The 24,849-nt window shown below is 42.4% G+C and overlaps 1 protein-coding gene across 1 annotated transcript in view; it reads right to left on the minus strand.

The window, feature by feature from the left end:
* Positions 1-24,849, minus strand: part of SGPL1 (sphingosine-1-phosphate lyase 1) — an 88,218-nt gene that overhangs the window by 45,476 nt on the left and 17,893 nt on the right. Inside the window, exons 2-3 of the mRNA XM_082268345.1 lie at positions 8,408-8,573; positions 4,769-4,836 (exon numbers count right to left, since the gene is read on the minus strand). Coding sequence (XP_082124471.1) covers positions 4,769-4,836; positions 8,408-8,573 — 234 coding nt within the window. The remainder of the gene's footprint in view (positions 1-4,768; positions 4,837-8,407; positions 8,574-24,849) is intronic.

The following is a 24,849-nucleotide window of genomic DNA, read 5'->3' on the forward strand; positions in this document are numbered from 1 at the left end:
GTTGCCCTAAACTGTACAGCCATCTCTCAGTCTGTGTGCCTTTCGGTAATCCCTGAAAAGCCCATCTCATCAGAAAAGCCTCTGTTCGTGCCGCCTAGTATGGGGTACAGTTAGGTACATCTCAATACAAGTTTCCTAGCACTTTCACTAAAGCACCTCTTTGGAATGTGGACCTTATTTGGACTTTTTTTGTTGTGATTCTGTGGACTTTTTAACATGAACTTTGTTTTTAATTTTTCACGAGTGTTGCACTTTCATATTAAGTGCCGGTTCACACTAGTGCGGCTGCGGCGATCGCATGTAATGTCGGAGCGCACTGCTCCTTCATTACATGCGATCGGCTGTGCGGTGCGAGTTTAGCCATACACTTTGTATGGCTAAATTCGCACCGCACCAAAGACGCACATGACCCTTTTTTGCAGCCGCATCAGGATCGGATCGCACAGTGGTTCACACTTGTGCGATCCGATCCTGTGCGAACTGTAAGATCGCACTGCGATATGCGATCAAACTGGGGGTGTCGTTAAGATTACATTGACACCCCCAGCGTATCGCATATGGCAGTGTGAACTGCCAGGGGTGCATTTGCGATGCGGGAACAGGCTGCGAATTCGCAGCCTTCCCGCATCGCATAAGTGTGAACCGAGGCTTAATGTGTGTAGACAATTTTTAGTCAATTGTGGTGCTAGCAGATTTTTGATTTTTATCACATATTTTTTCATTAGCGTGGTACTATTCTTTTTATATTTTTACCGTCAGGGTAAACCCGCTACGGTCAGTCAAACGTAGTCAGTATGGGAGGTAGGGTCACAGTGCAATGGAGCATTGAATGGAAATCAAGCTCTGCTACTAATTGGGGAAAACTGCCACACATGAAATGCTGGTGTACGGGATGGAAGCCATGAGCACAAAATGTGTTTACAACTTGTTCAAACTCTTGCGCGACAGGAGGGAAATGACTGAAGATGAGCCACCTTCGGATCAGCCGTCGACAAGCAGAACCCCAGACACGATCGAGCGAGCGCGACAAATGCTGGCATGAGATCAGGGACTGACTCTAGGATGGATGGAGGAGAAATTGGGCATTAGCAAGGACACGGTGCGCACCATCGTCTGCAAAGAAGCGGAAGATCTGTTTCTGGTTTGTGCCGCACAAGCAGACAGACGAACAGATAGCAAAATGGTTGGAAACCTCTGGAGATATAATTACCATGGGTGACCAGGATCCATCCTGCGCCCTGTGCGATCCGTGTCGCCAATTCTTGGCTCAGTGCGGCATATCTGTTCTCAATCATCCACCGTCAACCTTCCCCAGATCTGGCGCCTGCGGATTTCTGTTTCCCCGCCTGAAGAGCATCATAAAAGGCGCACGTTTTGCAGACGTGGCAGCAATCCAAGAATGTGTGACAGCGGACCTGCGATCGATTCCTAAACAGGCCTTTGTGAACAGTTTCCAGAAGCTTTATGAATGTTGCCAAGTGTATTGTGAAGGGTGGCGATTATTTTGAAGGCCAGTAAAGTTTATTTGTTTCTATCTTCTGTTTTGCCATTTAGCATTCACCAAACTTTTTAAACACCCCTCATAATATTTATTATATAAAAACACACACACACACACACACACACACACACACACACACACACACACACACACACACGAGTACACCCCCCCTCACATCTTTTAAATATTTTATTGTATCTTTTCATGTGACAACAGTGAAGAAATGACACTTTGCTACAATGTAAAGTAGTGAGTGTACAGCTTGTATAACAGTGTAAATTTGCTGTGCCCCTCAAAATAACTCAACACACAGCCATTAATGTCTAAACCGCTGGCTACAAAAGTTAGTACACTCCTAAGTGTCAATGTCTAAATTGGACCCAAATAGCCATTTTCCCTCCCTGGTGTCATCTGACGCGTTAGTGTTACATGGTCTCAGGTGTGAATGGGGAGCAGGTGTGTTTAATTTGGTGTTATCGCTCTCACTCTCTCATACTGGTCACTGGAAGTTCAACATGGCACCTCATGGCAAAGAACTCTGAGGATCTGAAAAAAAGAATTTTTGCTCTAGATAAAGATGGCCTAGGCTATAAGATTGCCAAGACCCTGAAACTGAGCTGCAACATGGTGGCCAAGACCATACAGCGGTTTACCAGGACAGTTTCCACTCAGAACAGGCCTCACCATGGTCGACCAAAGTGGAGTGCAAGTGCTCAGCGTCATATCCAGAGGTTGTCTTTGGGAAATAGACTTATGAGTGCTGCCAGCATTGCTGCAGAGGTTGAAGGGACGGGGGATCAGCTTGTCAGTGCTCAGACCATACACCGCATCAAATTGGTCTGCCATGGCTGTCGTCCCAGAAGGAAGCCTCTTCTAAAGATGATGCACAAGAAAGAATGCAAACAGTTTGCTGAAGACAAGCAGACTAAGGACATGGATTACTGGAACCATGTCCTGTGGTCTGATTAAACCAAGAAAAACCTATTTGGTTTAGATGGAGTCAAGCATGTGTGGTGGCAACCAGTTGAGGAGTACAAGGACAAGTGTGTCTTGCCTACAGTTAAGCATGGTGGTGGGAGTGTCATGGTCTAGGGCTTCATGAGTGCTGCTGGCACTGGGGAGCTACAGTTCATTGAGAGATCAATGAATGCCAACATTTACTGTGCCATACTAAAGCAGAGCATGATCCCCTCCCTTTGGAGACTGGGATGCAGGGCAGTATTCCCACATGATAACAGACCCAAACACACCTCCAAGATGACCACTGCCTTCCTAAAGAAGGGGGGGGGTAAAGGTGATGGACTAGCCAAGAATTTCTCTAGACCTAAACCCTATTGAGCATCAGTGGGGCATCCTCAAATGGAAGGTCAATGGAGTGCAAGGTCTCCAACATCCACCAGCATCGTGATGTCAACATAGAGGAGTGGAAGAGGACTCCAGTGGCAACCTGTGAAGTTCTGGTGAACTCCATTCTCAAGAGGGTTAAGACAGTGCTGGAAAATAATGGTGGCCACACAAAATATTGACACTTTGGGCCCAATTTGGACATTTTAACTTGGGGTGTACTCACTTTTACTGCCAGCGGTTTAGACATTAATGGCTGTGTGTTGAATTATTTTGAAGGGACAGCAAATTTACACTGTTATACAAACTGTACACTCACTACTTTACATTGTAGCAAAGTGTCATTTCTTCAGTGTGGTCATATGGAAATATATAATAAAATATTTACAAAAATGTGAGGGGTGTACTCACTTTTGTTAGATACTGTACGTACATACATACACACACACACCTTTTGTATTATTTGCCCTTCCCTTTAGAATGTAAGCTTTCACTAGCAGGGCCCTCCAAACCCTTTTGGATTGAAATGTATTTTAACTTTACTGTTACCCCTATTTGTTTTTTGAAGTGCTGCAAACAGTTGGGTAATAAAAAGAGAAACAGGTTTCTTTCAACATTTTCTGGTCTTTTTTTTTCTCATACACACACACACACATATATAATATATATATATATATATATATATATATATATATATATATATATACACACACATACACATTATATATATATATATATATATATATATATATATATATATATATATATATATATATATATATATATATATACACATATACATATACATATACATATACATACACACACATACACTGGAGAAAATAACTTTTTGATCCTCTGCAGGTTTTGTATGTTTTCCTACTTACAAATTAAAAATGAAGGGTCGATAATTTTATATATAATAATATAATTTTTTTTATCATAGGTGTACTTTAATGATGGAGACAGAATATCAACCAAAAATCCAGAAAGAAAAAAAAAAAAAAAAGACACATAAAACAAATGCTATAAATTAAATTGCATTTCAGTAAATAAAATAAGTATTTGATCCCCAAGCAAAACATGACTTCATACTTGGTGGAGAAACCCTTGTTGGCAAGCACAGGAGGTAACACGTTTGTTTCTTTTCGTTGGCTGGCTCTTGGCAACCTGAAGTTTCAGCTCTCTCTATATATTTTCTATAGGATTAGGGTCTGGAGACTGGCTAGGCCACTCCATGACCTTAATGTGCTTCTTTCTGAGCCACTCCTTTGTTGCCTTGTGGGTATGTTTTGGGTCATTGTCATGCTAGAAAACCCATTCATGACCAATCTTCAGTGTTCTGGCTGAGGGAAGAAGATCTCAAAGATTTTACAATACATTGCCCTTTCTATTGGCCCCTCAATGGGACAAGGTTGGCATGTACCTTTAGCAGAAAAACAGCCCCAAAGCATGTACTGCACAGTGCTCTGGACAGTGGTCTGAGGGGAGGCCTGCAATGAACACACTCACAGTGCTCTCCTCTGTATGGTCGTGGGTCGGGAGACATGTGATGCTGCTCAGTGCTAACTGCTAAGTATGGAGCTCAGCGAAACTGGAAGATTCATAGAGGTAAACATGTGCACTAACAACGGCACACACTTTGCCACAGTTGCAAAAAGTGAATAGGCATCCCACATATCCAATTATAATCCAGATATGATCTTTTCCCAGTAGTCACAAACTGACTGGCTGGATTATGTTCTGCGTTTTAATAAAATTGACAATCTTTGCACGCAATCACTGTTTCTGGGGCAGCTTCAGCTACGTTTGCTACAAACTTGGTAGCCAGCTAATAAGGGGCCCCCAGTCACATTTTAATGTAAAACCAAACATGAGAATTTTGGAAGGTGTGTGGCATGGCAGTAATACATTTTTACTTACTTTTGAGCCAACGAACGGCAATCTCCTTATTATTCGGAAAATTTGCTTTTTGCACCGTGATGTAAGGGCTATAAATAGAAAAAGTATATGTAAATGGTTTTGGACATTTATCCATATGTACTGTTTTTTTTTATTCCAATAATAAATAATAATATACACCGAAAATACAAGAAAAAAGTGGTTTTAATGTTCCATTAAAAAAAAAAAATAAAATAGTAATTACACAGATTCGATAAAAAAAAAAAAATAAAAAAAAAATAAAAACATAAGCAGATCTGTGTTTATATTGGTATACTAAACCTAGAGTGGCCAAACTAAAGCAAACCTATATATAAATTATACACACACCTAAATTAATTCTCCTGGGAATTGACAAATATTATTCTGGGTCACAATCCTGCACAATGTGGGGGGTCTTTGCCAGTAATTTGAAGAGCACCCCACTAATTATGTTTACAGTTTTAAAGTATTTATTGATTAAAAACATTACGGTGAATTAGTGATTGTCTATATCCACTTCCAGATCAGGCCTTTCTGTTATTGTTTTGTTCACATGTAACAATCAGTATTTTTTGCTAAAAAATAACTGCGAACCCCCAAACATTTTTTTTGTTAAAGAAGAAGCTCTAGAGAATAATTTGGTGGGTTTTGCAAATTTTTATGTCACACGGTATTTGGGCAGCAATTGTTTGGGGGAGGAGACACTTTTTTTAAATTTTATTGCAAACCCCCCCCCCCCCCCCCCAATTTGTTTGTAAAATATAAAAGATGATGTTATACCATGTAAATAGATACCAAACATATCACGATTTAAAATTGCACATGCCCGTGCAACGGCAAAAAAGCCTTTACAGGCTACCACTTTAGATTTACAGAGGGGGTCTAGTCCTAGAATTACTGGTCACAACAGCATTTGCAGGGATACCTCACATGTATCACACCTTGCCGTTTGCATGCATTTTTTTTATTTTTTGGAATCACTTTTATTGCTTTCATAAAGAATGTAAACATCCCTGTGACAGCAATAAGCATGAAACAGGTACTCACTAAGGAGAGATCTGGGGTCTATAAAGACCCCAAGTCCCTCCTCTGCCCTTAAAAAGCATTCAGAACACCAAGATAGGTGTTTTTGAATGCTTTTGATTTTTTAAAAATGGCGCTGTGGACAGCCGAGTAAACCAGAAGTGATATAGGGTCTTTGCTTCAGGTTTACCATAACAGAGTGCCGATACCTGTGGGACAGGAGAGCCCGAGCAAGCCACGGAAGCCGGTGGGAGGAGGTTTCCTCCCACTGCTTGTAGTAACAATCAAGCAGCTAGTTAGCCTCTCTGATTGCCAATACAAGGGAAAAAAAAAAAAAAATGGTACAGTGCTGGTCCGGAATTGGATATTTGTGAAAACCGATTAGCAAGGTTGCGGCCATAATTAATCCAGTTTGGTGTGCCTAGTGTTCTTTGTATGTTTGGAGTTAATGCCAGCTACCGTCCCATGGTATATCACTTTCTTATCTTATCTTATTGTGCTAACAGAAATAACAGATAAAAGAGTAGTGGTGTCCAACATACGGCCTGTCGGGCTCCTATTTGTGGCCCAGTCAGTACTCTGCAGTGTTGCATTGGTGGTTTGCTGCAACAAAACCCTGGCACAGTGGTATTAATACATACTAGGTCTACTCTGCAACCCTTTGCTTTGTGCACTGGTGTGCAGTCATGTAGGAACAGGAAGGGGCCATCCCCAAACTGTTCCCGCAAAGTTGGGAGCATGGAATTGTCCAAAATGTCTTGGTATACCGACACCCTACGAGTTCCCTTCCCTTGAACTAAGGGGCCAAGCCCAACCCCTGAACTACAACCCCAACCCATGATCCCCCCTCCTCAAATTGATTAGGACCAGTGCACAAAGCAAGGTCCATAAAGACATGGATGAGTGAGTTTGGGGTGGAGGAACATGACTGGCCTGCATAAAGTCCTGACCTCAACCCGATAGAACACCTTTGGGATGAATTAGAGTGGAGACTGTGAGCCAGGCCTTCTCATCCCTATAGGTGCCTGATTTTACAAATGCACTTCTGGAAGAATGGTCAAACCTTCCCATAGACACTTTGTGCACATCCTTCCCAGAAGAGTTGAAGCTGTTATAGCTGCAAAGGGTGGGCCAACTCAATATTGAACCCTATAGACTAATGCCTCATACACACGCACAGATTGTTGGCCGACCGATCGGCTGTCTTTTGTCCAGTGTTGTTGTGTTGGTTGAAATGTGCTCTAGACTGCACACTAATTTTCTCGGCCAACAATATCCAACTTCAGAAGTGATGTCATGTGATGGTTAACTTTCAGTGTGTTTTTTCTTCTCTGAGCATGCCCAGTCTTGCTCATCTGATTTTTGTCTACCGAAATCTTTACTGACTGATGGAAAAAATTGGCCGTTCTGTTGACGGCCAACAAAAATTTTATAGCATGCACACCAGATTTTGTTTGGCCGAAAAGTCGGAGTCGGTTGTTGGAAGCATCATACTAACAAGCCGACAATCGGCCGATCGGACGTTGGCCGAAATTTCACGGCCAACAATCTGTGCGTGTGTACGAGGCTTTAGACTGGGATGCTATTAAAGTTCATGTGCGTGTAAAGGCACGCAGCCCAATACTTTTCCTAACAGAGTATATGCATACACACACACAATATATCCGGTGAATTGCAAAGTATTGTGAAATAAATAAACCCAAGCCATTTTCTTTTACTAGGAAACCCTTAAAAATGCATTAAAATTCACCTTTAGTCTAAACAAAAAGCCCCCAAAAGGCTGTGAAAATCCTCAACAACCTTTAATACACTTATATATAGAGAACAAAGGGAGAAATGACACAATGTACGGTCACGGCTTGCTGTGTGATGCAGACTGCAGTAACGCTTGTCTCCAATATATAAAAGCACATATGGTGACCATATTTATTATTCATATTCCCTGTAGTGAATACAATGAGCACACACAGGTAACACGCTGCTTGGGACATAAGGAGTAGCTAGGGAAAGGGCGTCTGCTTCCTCCTCTCACACAAGCAGTGTAAACAAAGAGTTTCAGAGAGGAACATGTCACACACATGACAAATGAGAAGAACCATCGATTGTGCAGCAAAACCTGCTACAGTCCTGATAAATCTACTGAAAGCCCATTGTATGTCTTCCTGTGGAAATATCCCAGCAGATATACAGTCCTTATTGTTTAATAAAATTAGCAGCTTGAAAATAGTAACTCCACTTTTGTTGAGAAAAAAAAAAAAACACCCCTCTGGGTGACCAATGAACAATGCAGTGATTCTAAGAGCTATTATAGATTCCTGCACTGAATGAATAGTGGTTTGTAAGTCAATGTCTTTAGAATACGGATTCTGAATGGGAGTGACTAGAATTATCAATCAGCTGAGGCACATGCATCTAATGAGGAAAGTTGCAGGGCCGGCATCCCCTTAGAAAGAAATAAACCTAGGAGCATTAGGATGCCTAAAATCCGACTTGTATATTAGACTTCTGGGAAAATCAGTGAGCCAATCACACAAGCAGGAAATGACATTGCAAGTTTTGTTTCCCACAAAAGTGGAGTTACCCTTTAACCTTGTAGGTTACTAAAGGAAAACTTACACTCTCTTTGAAAGATGAAGTTGTAAAGCCAAACAATTAACAACGCCGAGGCAAACGTCAGCGCTATGAGATGGCAGGGTTCAAATTCTTTGCAGGCTTCATTCACAAATTTTCTGCCATCAAATAAATACTTTAAAAGGATCTCCTTGTAGATCAGCAAAGTCTCCTGTGAGGAAAACAAACACAAAATGACTCATTTCAGGATGAAACATTTACAAAGAGCAATCTGTATAGACAATAGGTATAAAAGAAGTTCAGAATGGTAAAAAGTTCAGCTCTCCGGTCATCACAGAACCAAGTTTATTCAGCTTTCTCTAGTTTCCCCCCCTTTATTACATTTATATAAAGCGTACATTAGAACTAAAAAGGCAAAAAAACATTTTCTTTAGTTTTGGATAGAGTGGAGAGGGATTAGAACCCCTGTCAGTTTTTATTGCTGTCTGTGTCCCAGTTAGGGAGATTCATCCTCTCCATTTATCCTGTTTATCATAAGCATTGAAATTAAAAGAAAATACCAAATTTTCAGGTGTACCCAGAAAAGTAACGCAGGGGAAATCTTCCTAAAGCGGACCCTAGTTCTTGTGAGCTGGGGGTCCCCAAGAGATTCCCCTAATTTGCAGAGATTTCCTCTCACTTCCTGTTTTGGCTATGGGACAGGAAGTGAAGAGAAATCTCCCCAATGGGATACAGATGGCAAAAAGTAATCAACAGGGGGTGATCACCCTTCCTTACTTAATCCAAAATGGAAAAAAAAAAAAGTTAAGACTATAGTTCCGCTTTAACCAACATAGTCTTTTAGGATGGAAAATTAATTTGGCTGTAATGAGTAATGGAGTATGGTGGTCTTTAAATGAAAACTGTTCAATTATTCACAGAAATCCATTAGTGAAGAATCTTCAGTATACACACTTTTACAGAAAATAGCTTCACATGTACAATGATAGATTGTAAAGGGAGAGAAAACCACTAAACCCGCCAAGTGCTACCTCAATTTTTCCTGAGGCTACGTATACACACACACACACACACACACACACACACGTATACACACACATTGCAAAACATACAAACCCTATTCTCAAAAGTATTGGGACGCCTGCCTTTACACGCACATGAACTTTAATGGTATCTCAGTCTTAGTCCGTAGGGTTCAGTATGGAGTTGGTCCACCCTTTGCAGCTATAACAGCTTCAACTCTTCTGGGAAGGCTGTCCACAAGGTTTAGGAGTGTGTCTATGTGAATGTGTGACCATTCTACCAGAAGAGCATTTGTGAGGTCAAGCACTGATGTTGAACGAGAAGGCCTGGCATGCAGTCTGCGTTCTAATTCATCCTAAAGGTGTCCTAACAGGTTAAGGTGTGCAGGCCAGTCAAGTTCCTCCACCCCAAACTCACGCATTCATATCTATATAGACCTTGCTTTATGCACTGGTCCAAATCATTTGGTGGAGGGTGGATAATGGTGTGGGGTTGTTTTTCAGGGGTTGTGCTTGGCCCCTTAGTTCCAGTGAAGGGAACCCTTAAAGGTGTCAATATACCAAGACATTTTCATGCTCCCAACTTTGTGGAAACAGTTTAAGGATGGCTCTTTACTGTCCCAACCTGACTGCACACCAGTGCACAAAGCAAGGTCCATAAAGACATGGATGAGCGAGTTTGGGGTGGAGGAACTTGACTGGCCTGCACAGAGTCCTGACCTCAACCCGATAGAACATCTTTGGGATGAATTATCGTGGAGACTGCGAGCCAGGCCTTCTCATTCACATCAGTGCCTGACTTCACAAATGCGCTTGTTGAAGAATGGTCAAACATTTCCATAGACACACTCCTAAACCTTGTGGAAAGCCTTCCCAGAAGCGTTAAAGCTGTTATAGCTGCAAAGGGTGGGCCAACTCAATATTGAACCCTACGGCCTTAAGACTATAATGCCATTATAGTTCATTAATCATTCCAACACATTTTCGAAAAACAAAAAATCAGCCACGAGAGCAGACGATCGTGCCATCATGTAATGACCGAATTTTCGAACAATAAATCGTTCAATGGGCGTTTTTCGTTCAATTTGTCACATATGCCTAGTGCAAACAGTTTGGCCAAGAAGCACATAAACGTTATCGTTCGTTCTTTAATTTTCCAAAGTGTTCCTTCGATTTTTCGGCTCTGAAAAGTTAAAAACGATTTTCTATTTGTGCCCATAAACTGGAAAAAAAAAAAAAAACGAACGATCGGACCAAATAACAGATTTTCGAACGATTTTTCGGCTAGTGTATGGCCAGCATAAGCCTGCACATTCTCTTCCTGAAGGCCTCGTCCATAACTTTTCATACATGTACACAGAGATGTGAACTCCTCTTTGGACTCTAATAGCACAGAAGAAGTAAAACAATGACCCACTATGATAAGCCGTAATAACAGCAATGAGCAATTTGCATGCAACTCCAACCAGCTTTAACTGAAATTACCAAATGAATCATCATAGACAACATAAATCCGTCCTCTGTAGCTGCACTTTGGCATACTTTTCATTTTAAAAGTCCCAGATTAACCACTTTTCATACATAGTGATCATCCGGGATGGCAAATGGTTATACTGGGATTATGGCTGCAGCTATGATACTGGTATCTTTATATTATATATTATATATATATATATATATACAGGTCCTTCTCTTAAAAATTAGCATATTGTGATAAAGTTCATTATTTTCTGTAATGTACTGATAAACATTAGACTTTCATATATTTTAGATTCATTACACACAACTGAAGTAGTGAAAGCCTTTTATTGTTTTAATATTGATGATTTTGGCATACAGCTCATGAAAAACCCAAAATTCCTATCTCAAAAAATTAGCATATCATGAAAAGGTTCTCTAAACGAGCTATTAACCTAATCATTTGAATCAACTAATTAACTCTAAACACCTGCAAAAGATTCCTGAGGCTTTCAAAAACTCCCAGCCTGGTTCATTACTCAAAACCGCAATCATGGGTAAGACTGCCGACCTGACTGCTGTCCAGAAAGGGGTAAGAAGAGGGTAAGACACAGAAAGAAATTTCTGAATGAATAGGCTGTTCCCAGAGTGCTGTATCAAGGCACCTCAGTGGGAAGTCTGTGGGAAGGAAAAAGTGTGGCAGAAAACGCTGCACAACGAGAAGAGGTGACCAGACCTTGAGGAAGATTGTGGAGAAGGACCGATTCCAGACCTTGGGGGACCTGCGGAAGCAGTGGACTGAGTCTGGAGTAGAAACATCTAGAGCCACCGTGTACAGGCGTGTGCAGGAAATGGGCTACAGGTGCCGCATTCCCTAGGTCAAGCCACTTTTGAACCAGAAACAGTGGCAGAAGCGCCTGACCTGGGCTACAGAGAAGCAGCACTGGACTGTTGCTCAGTGGTCCAAAGCACTTTTTTTCGGATGAAAGCAAATTTTGCATGTCATTCGGAAATCAAGGTGCCAGAGTCTGGAGGAAGACTGGGGATAGGGAAATGCCAAAATGCCTGAAGTCCAGTGTCAAGTACCCACAGTCAGTGATGGTCTGAGGTGCCATGTCAGCTGCTGGTGTTGGTCCACTGTGTTTTATCAAGGGCAGGGTCAATGCAGCTAGCTATCAGGAGATTTTGGAGCACTTCATGCTTTCATCTGCTGAAATGCTTTATGGAGATGAAGATTTCATTTTTCAGCATGACCTGGCACCTGCTCACAGTGCCAAAACCACTGGTAAATGGTTTACTGACCATGGTATTACTGTGCTCAATTGGCCTGCCAACTCTCCTGACCTGAACCCCATAGAGAATCTGTGGGATGTTGTGAAGAGAAAGTTGAGAGACGCAAGACCCAACACTCTGGATGAGCTCAAGGCCGATATCGAAGCATCCTGGGCCTCCATAACACCTCAGCAGTGCCGCAGGCTGATTGCCTCCATGCCACGCCGCATTGAAGCAGTCATTTCTGCAAAAGGATTCCCGACCAAGTATTGAGTGCATAACTGAACATAATTTTTTGAAGGTTGACTTTTTTTGTATTAAAAACACTTTTCTTTTATTGGTCGGATGAAATATGCTAATTTTTTGAGATAGGAATTTTGGGTTTTCATGAGCTGTATGCCAAAATCATCAATATTAAAACAATAAAAGGCTTGCACTACTTCAGTTGTGTGTAATGAATCTAAAATATATGAAAGTCTAATGTTTATCAGTACATTACAGAAAATAATGAACTTTATCACAATATGCTAATTTTTTGAGAAGGACCTGTATATATATATATATATATATATATATATATATATATATATATATATATATATATATATATAATTTTTTTTTTTTTTTTTTTTTACACCCGTAGATTAGCTCTCACTTAAAGGCGATCTGGGCGGCTTCACAGTCGCCTGACCACTTTTACCCAAAAAAAAAAAATGGCATTAATTTGTGAGCACTAAAAGTAATTCAGCCAGGGTTCACACTGGTGCAGTGCGGGGAACCGCATGTGACTCGGACAGGAATCACACCACATTCCTGTTCAAATTAAATGCAATTCTTTGTGGTGAGATTGTATGCCTCAAATCGCACCGCATACACATCAAAATGGTGCAGGACCCTTTTTTGCAGCTCGTAAAACGCTCATCTCTAAAGTCTCAAAACGCCAAACAAGCAAAACCCTATTCATTTCAATGGCCCCTGTTCACATATGAGCATTTTGTCGCCAGAAGCTCAAAAAAAGTACATGAGCTTCTTTTTTGGCAGATTACAATGCCTGAAAAAGGCCCAAAAAAAACGCTTGAAAAAAAGACCAAAAAATGCCTGAAAACACAACGCTCGGTGTGAATGGAGCCTAAAAGTGTATCTAAAGCCCAAACTTTTTTTTCTTTGCTGTGGATATACCCCCGTTTTCACTGATGAGATTCATACTTTATTTGGAGACTGCTGTCTCTCGTATAGAAAGTTGGAGAAAATCCAAACCCTTGAGCTGTCAGCAGAACAGCAAAAGGTGAAATCTTCCAAAGAGAAATCTGTCCAACACCTTTTTTTTTTTTTTTTAAATCAGGTAATAATTTTTTTCTTCAGATTAAACAAAATAAAGAAAAATAAAAAGTACACCACCAATATAAAACATTCAAGACAGTAGCAATAGATAGTAGTAAAGCACAGTATTATGCATGTCTAAGTGCATATGAAGTTTAATACACTCAGGTAGCACAAACTTTTGTAGCAAGACCACCTTATACAACATGTCCGACCAATCTAAAATTTCAAACAAGAACACGGTATAACCCCTACAGCAGGGTTCAACAAATCCCATAAGACAGGTCGCCATGGCGACTAGAAATTGCATCCTGGCGCCTGGGCTTTTGTCAGCCCATTCACTGTTGCAGGTATGCACAATTTGTATCACCCGACGCCTGGGACATGCCGCTCCGGGAGCCAGGCAAATCGTTTTTTTTCTACACTTAGCGCTGCAGCAGGGCGCACTTGTCAGGTGGAAGCATTGGGGCGGGGGGGGGGTGGTCCCCCCCCCCTTAATTGCTTCCACACACGAAGAATGCCCCCCTGCTATGTATGCCAAGCTATGCTTGCCCCATCTGTGGGCCCGGGAATGGCATAGTGGGAATGCAGGGTAGAGTAGAAGGAGGAGAGTGGACAGGGGGGGGTCTGCTCTCCTCCCCAATTCTGGTTCCTGACACGGAGGCAACATGTATGACGTCACTTCTGTTGACAGTTTGTCTGGCCAGCATAGCAGGGAAAGAATGTAATGCAGTGCGATCTGCACTGCAATTTATTCAGTGACGCGCAAAGGAGACATGCAGGGTCCATCCTACCGCCCCATAGAGAACAGCGGGCTGGGTCCATGTCTGCTCTGTATCAGTGGAGCGGACGCTGAACTGTCATTCGCCTAATTCTTTTAACTATAACCAAAAAAAAAAAAAAGTAATTTCTTCATAAAATTTACGTCAATATGTCTTTTGCTACATATTTTTGATTAAAAAAAAAAATCCCAATAAGCGTATATTGATTGGTTTGTGCAAAAGTTGCAAAGATAGCATCTACAAACTATGAGATATATATATTTATTATTTTTTTTTTTTTTAATTCAGGTTTTCATGATAGAAATTTGAAGAAACTTACAGAAGAGAAAAAAGTAACACAATTAGGAACATGGAAATATAGAGTAAAGTCCATAGGTGCCCTAAATAGATTTAGTAATATATTCATGGATGTTAATATATTTTTATTTTTTCTTTGAGTAGTAATGGCGACAGTCAGCGACTTATAGTGGTACTATCGCGATAGCAATATTGTGGCAGACATTCTTGACAGTTTTTGGGGAGCAGTGACACTAATACAGTGAGCAGTGCTAAACAATATGCACCATCACTGTACTAATGACACTGCCTGGGAGGGGATTAGGTGTGCCTAGCCAGTGTTTTATTATACTGTGGGAGGAGCTTTTACCAGGGGAAGAGATGGAACTTATTCCCTTTGCAGGAACACAAATTCAATCCCTTCCCTCCTGTCGGAACAACAATCTGCCTTGTTTACATAGGCAGATCTGCTTCCCTGCCTAACGACCTGCGAGTGCCGGAGGAGATCGGGTACCGTGCACCTGCTGATGCGCACCTCCTACACATACACACGTGATCTGGCACAAAAGTGCGGCCATGTAGCAGTAAAACTGCTAGCTATAGGGCAAACCTTAAGTGGTTAAAAAAAAAGAAAACATGTGCGCAGATGCCCTCCAAGCATTTAGGAGCTGGAAGAGACCAGCAGAGTATCTGTGCACATGTGGAAGATTTTGTACACATGCGCACCACTTAGCAACCCACTGGCTTCTGAGATAGCTGTGACATAGCAACCCCAGGAGGCAGCAGGGCCTTGCAGCACAAAGAAAGAAAATGGTATAAAATTAGAGTATGGATTTCTAGAATTTGTGTGGGAGGGAAGGGGGGGGGGGGGGTGTTGGGAACAGAATATGCCTTTGTCTGAGTTTACTTCTGCTTTAAGATACAGCCTTCAGATTGGCCGCATTGTGTGTGTCTGTTTGATTGTAAGATATCGTGGTGATCCCAAAGCTTGTAGTTTGGACTCCTATTTTCATGTCCAGGTGCAGAATACATAAATCCTTGCATATCCTGCAGCTTTTTGACGGGGGGAAATTTAATTTTTTTGTTTTTCCTGGAATGCAAGTTCTTTTATATTTTACTGCCGGAACCTCTGAAACTTCCGCTCTATATACTTTCATATCAATTGTATTGCTTTGATCAGATGTCGTGTGCACTTCCTCTTCCTACACTTCAAAACCACCCTCACAACCTATGACACATCCAGGCTGTACTGCTGTCACCGTACACAACAGAAACACCATCTTTGCTGATACATGTACTACTAACAGTACATGATGTGACATATGTGTGTTTAAAGCAAAGTGTGGGATTTCAAAAAAACACACATACTTGCCTCCACGCTGCAGAACTGAGCGGTCACATACCCACTGATGGCTCAGCTCCCGTTCTACCAAGAGCAGTAACTGTCAGTCACCGCTCTTTGCTCCGATCTTCCAGCCCTTGCTGGAGAGGGGGTAGAAGCAGCTAGGTCTGGCTCTTAATGGCGAACTGAGAGGCTGAGTCGGCTGCCGATCAGGCATGTGGATGGATCCTGACAATATTGTCAGGATTCTTCCAAAGCCTGAAACGGCTATGCTTCATCATCTGAGAGTGGGCAATAGCAAGAGCCAGAGATAGAGGGGTAACATGCATCCAACTAAGTGTATAAAAATAGGAATAGAGGGGATCCAGATACATACTGATCATAATTTTGCCGTTTCAGCAGGAAACAGACACATTTTGATCTGTGTGTGACTCTTCTTGTTCGAGAGGTTGGCTTCTGTTGGGAAGTCCAGCTGGGAGACCTACATTCAATCAGCCTGCAGTGCCAAGTAATCCCCGCTGTCAGAATACAATAGCACAGCAAAGGAAATTCCTGTATCCATCTCGGTTGTGTGGACAGAGGAATCAGTTTTTTTTTTTTTTTTTTGCCTAATGCATTTTATTTGTGTGCAGCAGCCCCCTAATAGTTACCTGAGCCCATCTCTATTCAATGATGTTGTAAGAGTGTCTTGGCTGCCCAAGACGCTCCATCTTCATTGGCCAAAATGGCAGCGTGGTGCCATTGGCTCCCGCTGCTGTCAAAGTCAGTGAGCCAATGAAGAGAGAGTGAGGAGGCGGGGCTGGGCCAGAGCTCCTTGTATGAATGGACACACAGAGCTGCGGCTCAGCTTGGGTGCCCCCATAGCAAGCTGCTTGTTGTGGGGGCACTCAACGGGGGGGGGAGCAAGGAGCCTGCCCTGTGCAAAACCAACTGCATATAGGAGGTAAGTAAAACATGTTTGTTTTTGTAACAAAAAAAAAAAAACACACCACAAGAATTTACAGTCACTAATTTTGTTTCCTTTAGGCTCCTTTCACACAGGTTTTCCGATCCGGTCCGCCAGTCAGTTTTTCAGGCGGACCAGATCGGATGCTCCATGCAGCCCTATGAAGCAGGAGATGTCAGTGATCCGCTGCAATCCTGTCTGGATAGAAACCCTTTTTTCCATCCCTCTGGAGGATCAGATACGATCGGATGAAAACAGACAGGCGATCTGTTCTCATCCAATCTCCCATAGAGGAGACACAGAGTGGAGACAGAGCTGTCATCCGCCTGCTCAGCAGGGATCGGCAGATCGATTCCCGCTGAGCAAAACGGACTCCGTCGGGCGCACCGCCCGTGTGAAAGGAGCCATTTTTGCCTAAAAATCCACCAAAATTGTATACAAGCCAGCAGGTGGATAAAGCCTGCCTTTTAGTTACACAAATGTATGGGTTTTCATTACGCACCATTATGTCTTTCTAGACACGGACAATCAATAATGGCATCAGTTAATAAGGAGGATGTCTGTTGCCTCCATGACGTCCTTGTTGGCTGACTGATGGAGAGAAATTGAGAGAGAAGAGAAACATAGGAATACTAGTCAGTAGCAGTGTGCAAAAGTGTATTTTTTTTTTAATTGGAAAAATAAATCACCTCCAACGTTGGGTGTCCTATGTGTGGATGTTGTGGCATTATGTAAAGCTATTAGAATCGTTTTCCACATTTTAGAAAGGGGTGCCTCGAGACTGTCCATAATTTTAAAGGGTGCCTTGACGGAAAAAAGGTTTAGAAACACTGCCTTAAAGTGGTTGTAAAGCCACTATATTATATTCATGCCATTCCATCTATTAAATAACGATATGTGTCTCAGGGTCTGTGCTATATTAAAAAAAAAAATGCGGATTTCTACCTTTTTTCAGAGCGTCTCCAGGTGCTCACCTGACTGCTCGCCACTCTCCTCTCCCAGGCTGACAACTACAGTGGGAGGGGCCGTGAACTCCCACTGACATCACCCGGGAGGAGAGGAAAAGAGAGATGAGCAGTCACGTGAGCGCCGGGAGACGCTCTGATATAAGGAAGAAATCGGTAAAGTGTTTATATAGTGCAGACACTAGGACACATCTTTATTTAACAGATGGGATGGTATGAATAGAACATAGTTTTTATAGCGGGGGGGGGGGGGGGGGGGAAGATTAAAACCAAACCACAGCCTTGCCTTCATCCCCCCCCCCCCCCCACTTGTAACAAGTTATGTCCTGTGTTAAGCAGATTACTTTCAATTTCCACCCCCCTAAGTGGAAAAAAAAACCCTAGAAGTTGCAGCAGCTATCTTGAGCCTGCTGTCAATCATTCATCAATCCCCTTCCTCCTGATCCATACTGTCATCAGCCTGCCTCTCACAGCCATTAGTCTTCTTGTTTCCAAACGTTCTATGCCTGGCATCCCTTTAGACATGCATGACCCAGCAACAAAATGAGCAGACTGTACAGCTTAAGTTTTCACTTTCTCTGCCATCATTTTGTTTCTGAGCATTTTATGAAAGAACACATTGCAGGAATCCGTTTAGATGTGCATGCTCAAGAATCCAATCAGCAGACAGTACACTAAAGCCTCCCTGCTGGCCACCCAGAGGTCAGCAGGGAGGAGCAGACATGTCTAAAGAGATCCTGTAAAGAAAAAAAAAAAAAGAAGATATGGGATTTCCAAAAGATGCTGGGACATTAAAGTTTATATGAAGTACTGAGAGGGCAAAACATTTGAAGAGGCCACTAATAGCGCTTTTCCACTGCATGGACCCGAACTGTTCAGCTCGCTTTTGTGCTTTTCCACTGCTGGTACCGCACGGTATGGTGTAGGAACGGTTCGGTACGTCGGCGCTTTTCCACTGCATGGAACTGAACGGTACGGCTCTCAAAAACAGTACCACCTCGATTGTGGTTCCAAGAGGTACCATACCCAGTACCATATCCCACAATCCTTTGCATGCAGTCACTACTAGCCACTGATTGGTCAGAGAATCCCACCCACCCCGTTGTTATCCCACCCACTTAACTTTAGTACTACTTTAGTGGAAAAGCAAACCATACCGTACCGAACCGTTCCAACGCGGTACCATGCGGTACCAGCAGTGCAAAAGCAAATCGGGCCAAGCAGGGCCGAGTAGAGCCGAGCCGGTACTTGCAGTGGAAAAGTGCCATAACTCCGGTTAGGCTGCTCACAATAGACAAGGCTACCCTCCAGTGGGTACCCCAGCAGGTTACCAGAAAAAAAAAATAAGTGCATACATGGAAGGAGCATCAGACCAAAAGATAAATGTTACCTTTATCTCTTTACCATTAGTAAACATGTTAAAAGGCAATTGAAGTCTTGTAGTAAATTGATTAGTGCTGCTTGGACTTTAGACGTAAGGTATGGTCATGGAAATGTGACGGTTACTGAAAACAAAGTATCACGCACAGTCCTTAACTGTGTCATTAAACACTAATATTACCCTCTGACAGACCACGCTTTTTCATTACCAGGAGACAACTTGTTTTTCCTTCTTTATGTTCAATTCTTACATTTAAATTGTAGACTTGAACCACACGTTTATTAAATCTACCTAGGAGTATAGTTCCGCATAGAAAAGAAAATACATTTTAAACCATTGATGCTTCAGTGCATTTAATTATTCTTGTTCCCAGCTAGACTAGATTAGAATTATAGGGATTAGCTGGCTGTAGTTATAGTGGAACTGATCTCAAAGATAGAAGAAAGACAGGAGATTTACTAGGTTATATGTAGATTTAGAAATATACATGCGTAAAGCTAGCGATACATGGATTGTTTTTAAAAGAGCCAGCGGGCTGATCAAAAAGAAGAAAAAAAAAATAATTCCACCATCGACACAATTTAGGTGAATGTGGGAATCCTCCCCATTGCACGATTGGATTCTGACAGTAAGGACTCCTCCACTGTCAGAATTTGCTGATCAGTGCTAATAGAACCAAAATTTACCAGCAGTCCCATCATTAGACCGACTCCTCTAGAATGAGAACGGTCATAGCTGGATTGAAATGCGCTAGGTACTTGGTACTTGCTGATCTGGCCAAATTTTAAACCATGTATGGCCAGTAGAAAAGTCTATGTTTTGTCTAAAATTCCTTAAGAAAAAAATAAATAAAAAAACAGTGCAGTTCCTGTAGGTTTGAGTGCCTTGCAGCCTCATAGTTCTATATCTGCAGTGCAAGAATAAAGGCCTGTACAGACGATAAGAAAATCTGTAGGGAAAATTCGTCCGACGACTGATCTGCAGATTTTCGGATTGTTAGTATGGTGCTTTCGAAAGTCGACTCCGACTTTTCGGCTGACAAAATCCTGATGTGCAGGCTATAAAATTTTTGTCGTCCGTCAAAACAACGTCCGATTTTCGTCTCATTAGTACAGATTGACGGAAAAAAAGAGCAAGACTAGGCATGCTCAGAGACGAAAGAACACATACAAAGCAATCCAACACATGACATCACTTCTGACGTAGAATACGGGAAAATTCGTATGAAAAAAAAACCTCTTCCCTTTCCACATCAGACTAGCATGCCACAAAAAACGGACGATAATCTGATCGTGTGTATGGAGCTTTAGGCACTGCTGTATCTGACTGCTAGTCTAGAGCCATCCATAGACAGTTCGAATCTCGGTTGGTTCAGCAAGAACCGGATGAGATTGGAACCATGTATGGGCAAGTTGAATGTACCAAAGTGGATCGATCTACTGGGATACAATCAGCCTTCTGGATTTACATGCATTTATAGCAAGCGGCTGTTATAGCTGCTAGCAAAAATCACTGTCTTTTCCCAGCGACGACGGCTTCCCTTGCCCCCTGTTGGGAGAACACAATGGCTCCATGGGAGGGATTCCGCTGTCAACACTCTATGTTGATGGGGGAATTGAGCAAATTTCTTTCCTGTAACCCGTGGTTGCAAGAAAGAAATTCACTCCGTTTATGGCTGACCTTAGACGATTTGGCGATTTCACTACTGTGCCGATCACTGTTCTTTATGGATTTTCTATCACGAGGAAGCAAAAGCCCGGCCTCTACCAAAATGGCAGAAATAAAGTATAGAACAAGGCACTGTACATTGGTAATGGGGAAAGGCTTTGTTCACCCCGCCCCCCCCACCCCCCACCCAGAGTTAAAGCAGAGTTCCACCCACATTTTAAAATGTCCTCCATGCAGCACGTGTGTGTATCCTAAAAATGAATTGGCAATTATTTTTTTTTCCCCCAGTTTATTTACCTTATTAATGGAGCAATATCTTTTCACTTCCTCCTTCTGTGGCCGCAGCGAACTACTTCATTTCCGGCTTTGCATTGGCTCCTGGGAGAGGAGTGACATCAATCCCAGGAGTCAATGGGCTATGGAAACCCGGTGTTCCGGGAAAAAAACCTACCCGTGAGAAATGCCTACCCTCGTCACTTCCGGTGTACCTACGTCAGCAGAGGGTATGAAATGTTCACGGTAGTGTGTTATACACCGCATCACCACATTAAAATATCTCCGCTGCAACATGAGTCATCTCCGCTCCTACCCCTGTCACTTCCCTGATCTTGCCTACTAAATGTAAAAGCGGATCACGGAGCCGACATCTCCATCATTTACATTTCATACACCCGCCGCCGCTTTTACATTTAGTAGCCAAGATCAGGGAACTGACAGGGATAGGAGCGCAGATGATTCATATTGCAGCCGAGCTGTTTTAATGTAACCGCCGCTGTGTATCGTTACACACACTGCCGTGAACAATCCATACCCTCCGTGCATGCGCACTAGTCAATTCATCAGCTGTTCAACGACGTATCCGGGGCTTTGAGCATGCGCACTGCTACGCTGCTCTGCTTTTCCTGACAGAAGTGACGAGGGTAGGCATTTCTCACGGGGTAGGTTATTCTCACGGAACACCGGCCTACAAGCTGTGGGACTCGCTTGCAACGCACTGCGCATGCGCGAAATCTCGGAAGAGGGACACTTCGGCTTCAGATGCCCACACTGCAGATGGCCGTGCTGTACAGGAACTGCACACAGTAATTCATGCTGCATGTATACAAAACAGGGGACAGTATACAGGATACCTTTATTTAAATGCACGAGCCCTGACTGAATATTCAAGGGGTATTTTTAGCTTAAAAAAAAAAAATGTATTCGCTTGGAGTTCCTCTTATTATGCAGGTATGTGAACCTAATCAACATTTCCTATAGTGAATACATGTGAAGTGTATTACCCTGGCCCAACACTACCAGTAATCCAAGTGCCAAATGCTGCAATATGACACAGCCTTAGTCAACAGCCAGCGCTGTAATTCTATCTTATCTTCTAGAACACTGGCTAATCTTAGCCTAACTTTACTAAGATAACATTTACAGACTAAACTATATTATCTTCATGTAAGACAATAGGACACCCAACATTCTGGCTCAGACTTGCTTGGTACTTTGGTACTTCTCTCGGTTAAGAAGCACTTGTTTGCTGTCGATAAAGTTTTGTACTTTTGTACTCTTCTCACACTGTCAAAACGTCAATAAAAGGATTGGAAATGAAAAAGGTACCTTACTCCTAACAAGTGATTTAAAGTAGTTGTAAACCTCATACATGAAAAAAGCATATCCCTCTATTCTGTGCACTTGTCTCAATCCAGAGCACTAAGTGTTATTTCTTTCTGCTGCCTCTTTCCTCTGCATCAATCACGCCTGACAAGTATTCCTGACACCAAGAGAAAAAAGGTGACAGGGGAAAGATCTGCAGTTGATTGACAGCCTCAACTCTGTACGTGTGACCTTTGTGAAAGGAGGTGGGGGTCGTCAATCCCCTCCAATCATCTCTCCTCACTGATTAAACTTCAGCTCTCTGCTTTTCAGGGCTGAGAGATCTGGTGTAAATTCTGCACTTTGAATGGATGTAGTGAAAAGACAGTTGCAGATAAACAGGTACAACTTATGTAGGAGGATTTGTTTCGTCTCTGTATCACCTGAGGCCAGTCGCTTCAATGGGAATATGTGGGGGGATTATAACCTCTTTAACAATAAGGCCATCTCTAATTTATGTGCAAAACCCATTCTCTCAGTAAAGCTGGATACACACTATACAACTTTTGTTGTTCAATTTCCTTTAGATTTACCTTCAACTATGTAGTGCAAGGGCCTGCCTGATTGCATACAAATTGAAAGTGTTTAGGTTATGGTTTTGGTAAATCTAAAGTAGGGATGCACCGATCCGATATTCAGATTGGAAATCGGCCCCGATACGGGCAAAATAGCTGGATCGGGGGATCAGTAAAATTAACAGATCCACGGGCCGATCCGGTTTTGCTCTTTATAGCTTGTGAGGGAGCAGAGAACAGCTGTCAAAGAAAAAAAAAAAAAAGAGCCTCCTGCAAATGCCTTTCAACTCTCCCAGTCAAGTTAACACAATGATTACAATGTATCTTTTCGTTCCGTCTACCGGAGGAGGGAAGTTTAACCTCTTAAAGACTAAACCCATGACATTTTAGATTTTGAATGCACAATGTTATAAGGTATCTGCTGATACCCATACCGATCAGGAAGTATTATTTTGTTATAAGCTCACAAAACAGTACTTCCAGATCGGACTCGGGATCGGCAATTTCACAAAGCAAAAGATCGGTATCGGGAACAAAAAAGTCGGATCGGTGCATCCCTAATCTAAAGATAATTGCATATTGTGTATCCAGCTTTAGGCAGGTCATACATTTTTTTTTTTTTTTTTTTTTTTTCGTTCAACCAGGGAGTCAAAAAAAAAAAAAAAAGGGGCCAACTCCCTGATCCACACACTTGGTGCTAATGGGCTCTTCCTCAGCCCTGTGCTCTGCAGATGGAGGGCCTTCCTTGCCGGCACAATACAACAATCAGTACTGCCAGCTATAGCCGGCAGCACTGATTATTCGGGACAAAGCCGACAGGATAGCTGTACACAATCAATCAATAGAAAGACTTGTGTACAATCAGCCAGTCCATACATGGATCGATATTCGGACGGTAACCTGCTGAACCAGCCAAATTTCAATCCATGTATGGCCAGCTTAAGAACCTGAAACATGTCAACCACTCACAGCCTTTGTTCACACCTATACAATTTTTACGTGATGGCCGACAAAATGCACTTCAAGGAGGATTACCATTATTTTTTCTGGGGCCCGTTTACACCTGTGCATCTAGAAAAAAAAAAAAAGTACAAGTGCTTTTTTTGGTGTGTCAATATGCATTTTTTTGGCCTCATAAAATTAAATAGAAGGGCATGGAAAATGCACAAAAAAAAAAAACCAGGAAAACCTAGCTGGTCTAGACAAATCATTATCTTCACTAAAAGATGCAGTGGCTGTGTGCGCTGTAAAGGCTGGGTTCACCTATATGCGGCTGCGGTTTTCAGTCAGGATTTCGGTGCTTTTCTGTTCACCGATACAGGTGCAAATTTTTGCCTGAATTCGCACCTGAACCGGACCCAAAAATCCACAGGACCCTTTTCAAAACCGCCCCACACATGTGTTAATCAGCTCCATTGAAAGCCAGTCAAATTCACGTTATGAGAAATGGATGCAGTTAAAAAACGCATCCAGTTCGCATATATGTGAACCCAGCCAAAGCTGTATGTCCACAACTCCAAAGGAAGCCTTCTATTAATTCATTCATAAAATACAAAGTTCCTTGTGAATGGCTGAGCAGCGCTTAGCCCAACTCAGTTGAGTTCTGGGAGTGAACGGGAAGTCTCTGTTGCACTGCTGGAACATAGCTTTTTTTTTACAACGCTCACAGCCGCTGCAAGATAATTTGCACCAAATTAAGGGAACAGTTTGTTTGCACCAGCCTGGTCCAAACGAGCTATTTAAAAGCCAGGTTCACCTTTGGAACAGCTTACATGTTCCGCTGGTATTTGGGGTAGAACATTAACATGCTCCAGCTCCTGCCTCTTCTTCCTGCCCCCTCCCCCCCCTTCCTGTGACAGCAGGCGGGGGATCCTCTCCCCACACTCGCTGTCACAATTT

The sequence above is a fragment of the Pelophylax lessonae genome (genome assembly GCF_965119305.1).
Source record: "Pelophylax lessonae genome assembly, chromosome: 9".
In the NCBI taxonomy this organism is placed as follows: domain Eukaryota; kingdom Metazoa; phylum Chordata; class Amphibia; order Anura; family Ranidae; genus Pelophylax; species Pelophylax lessonae.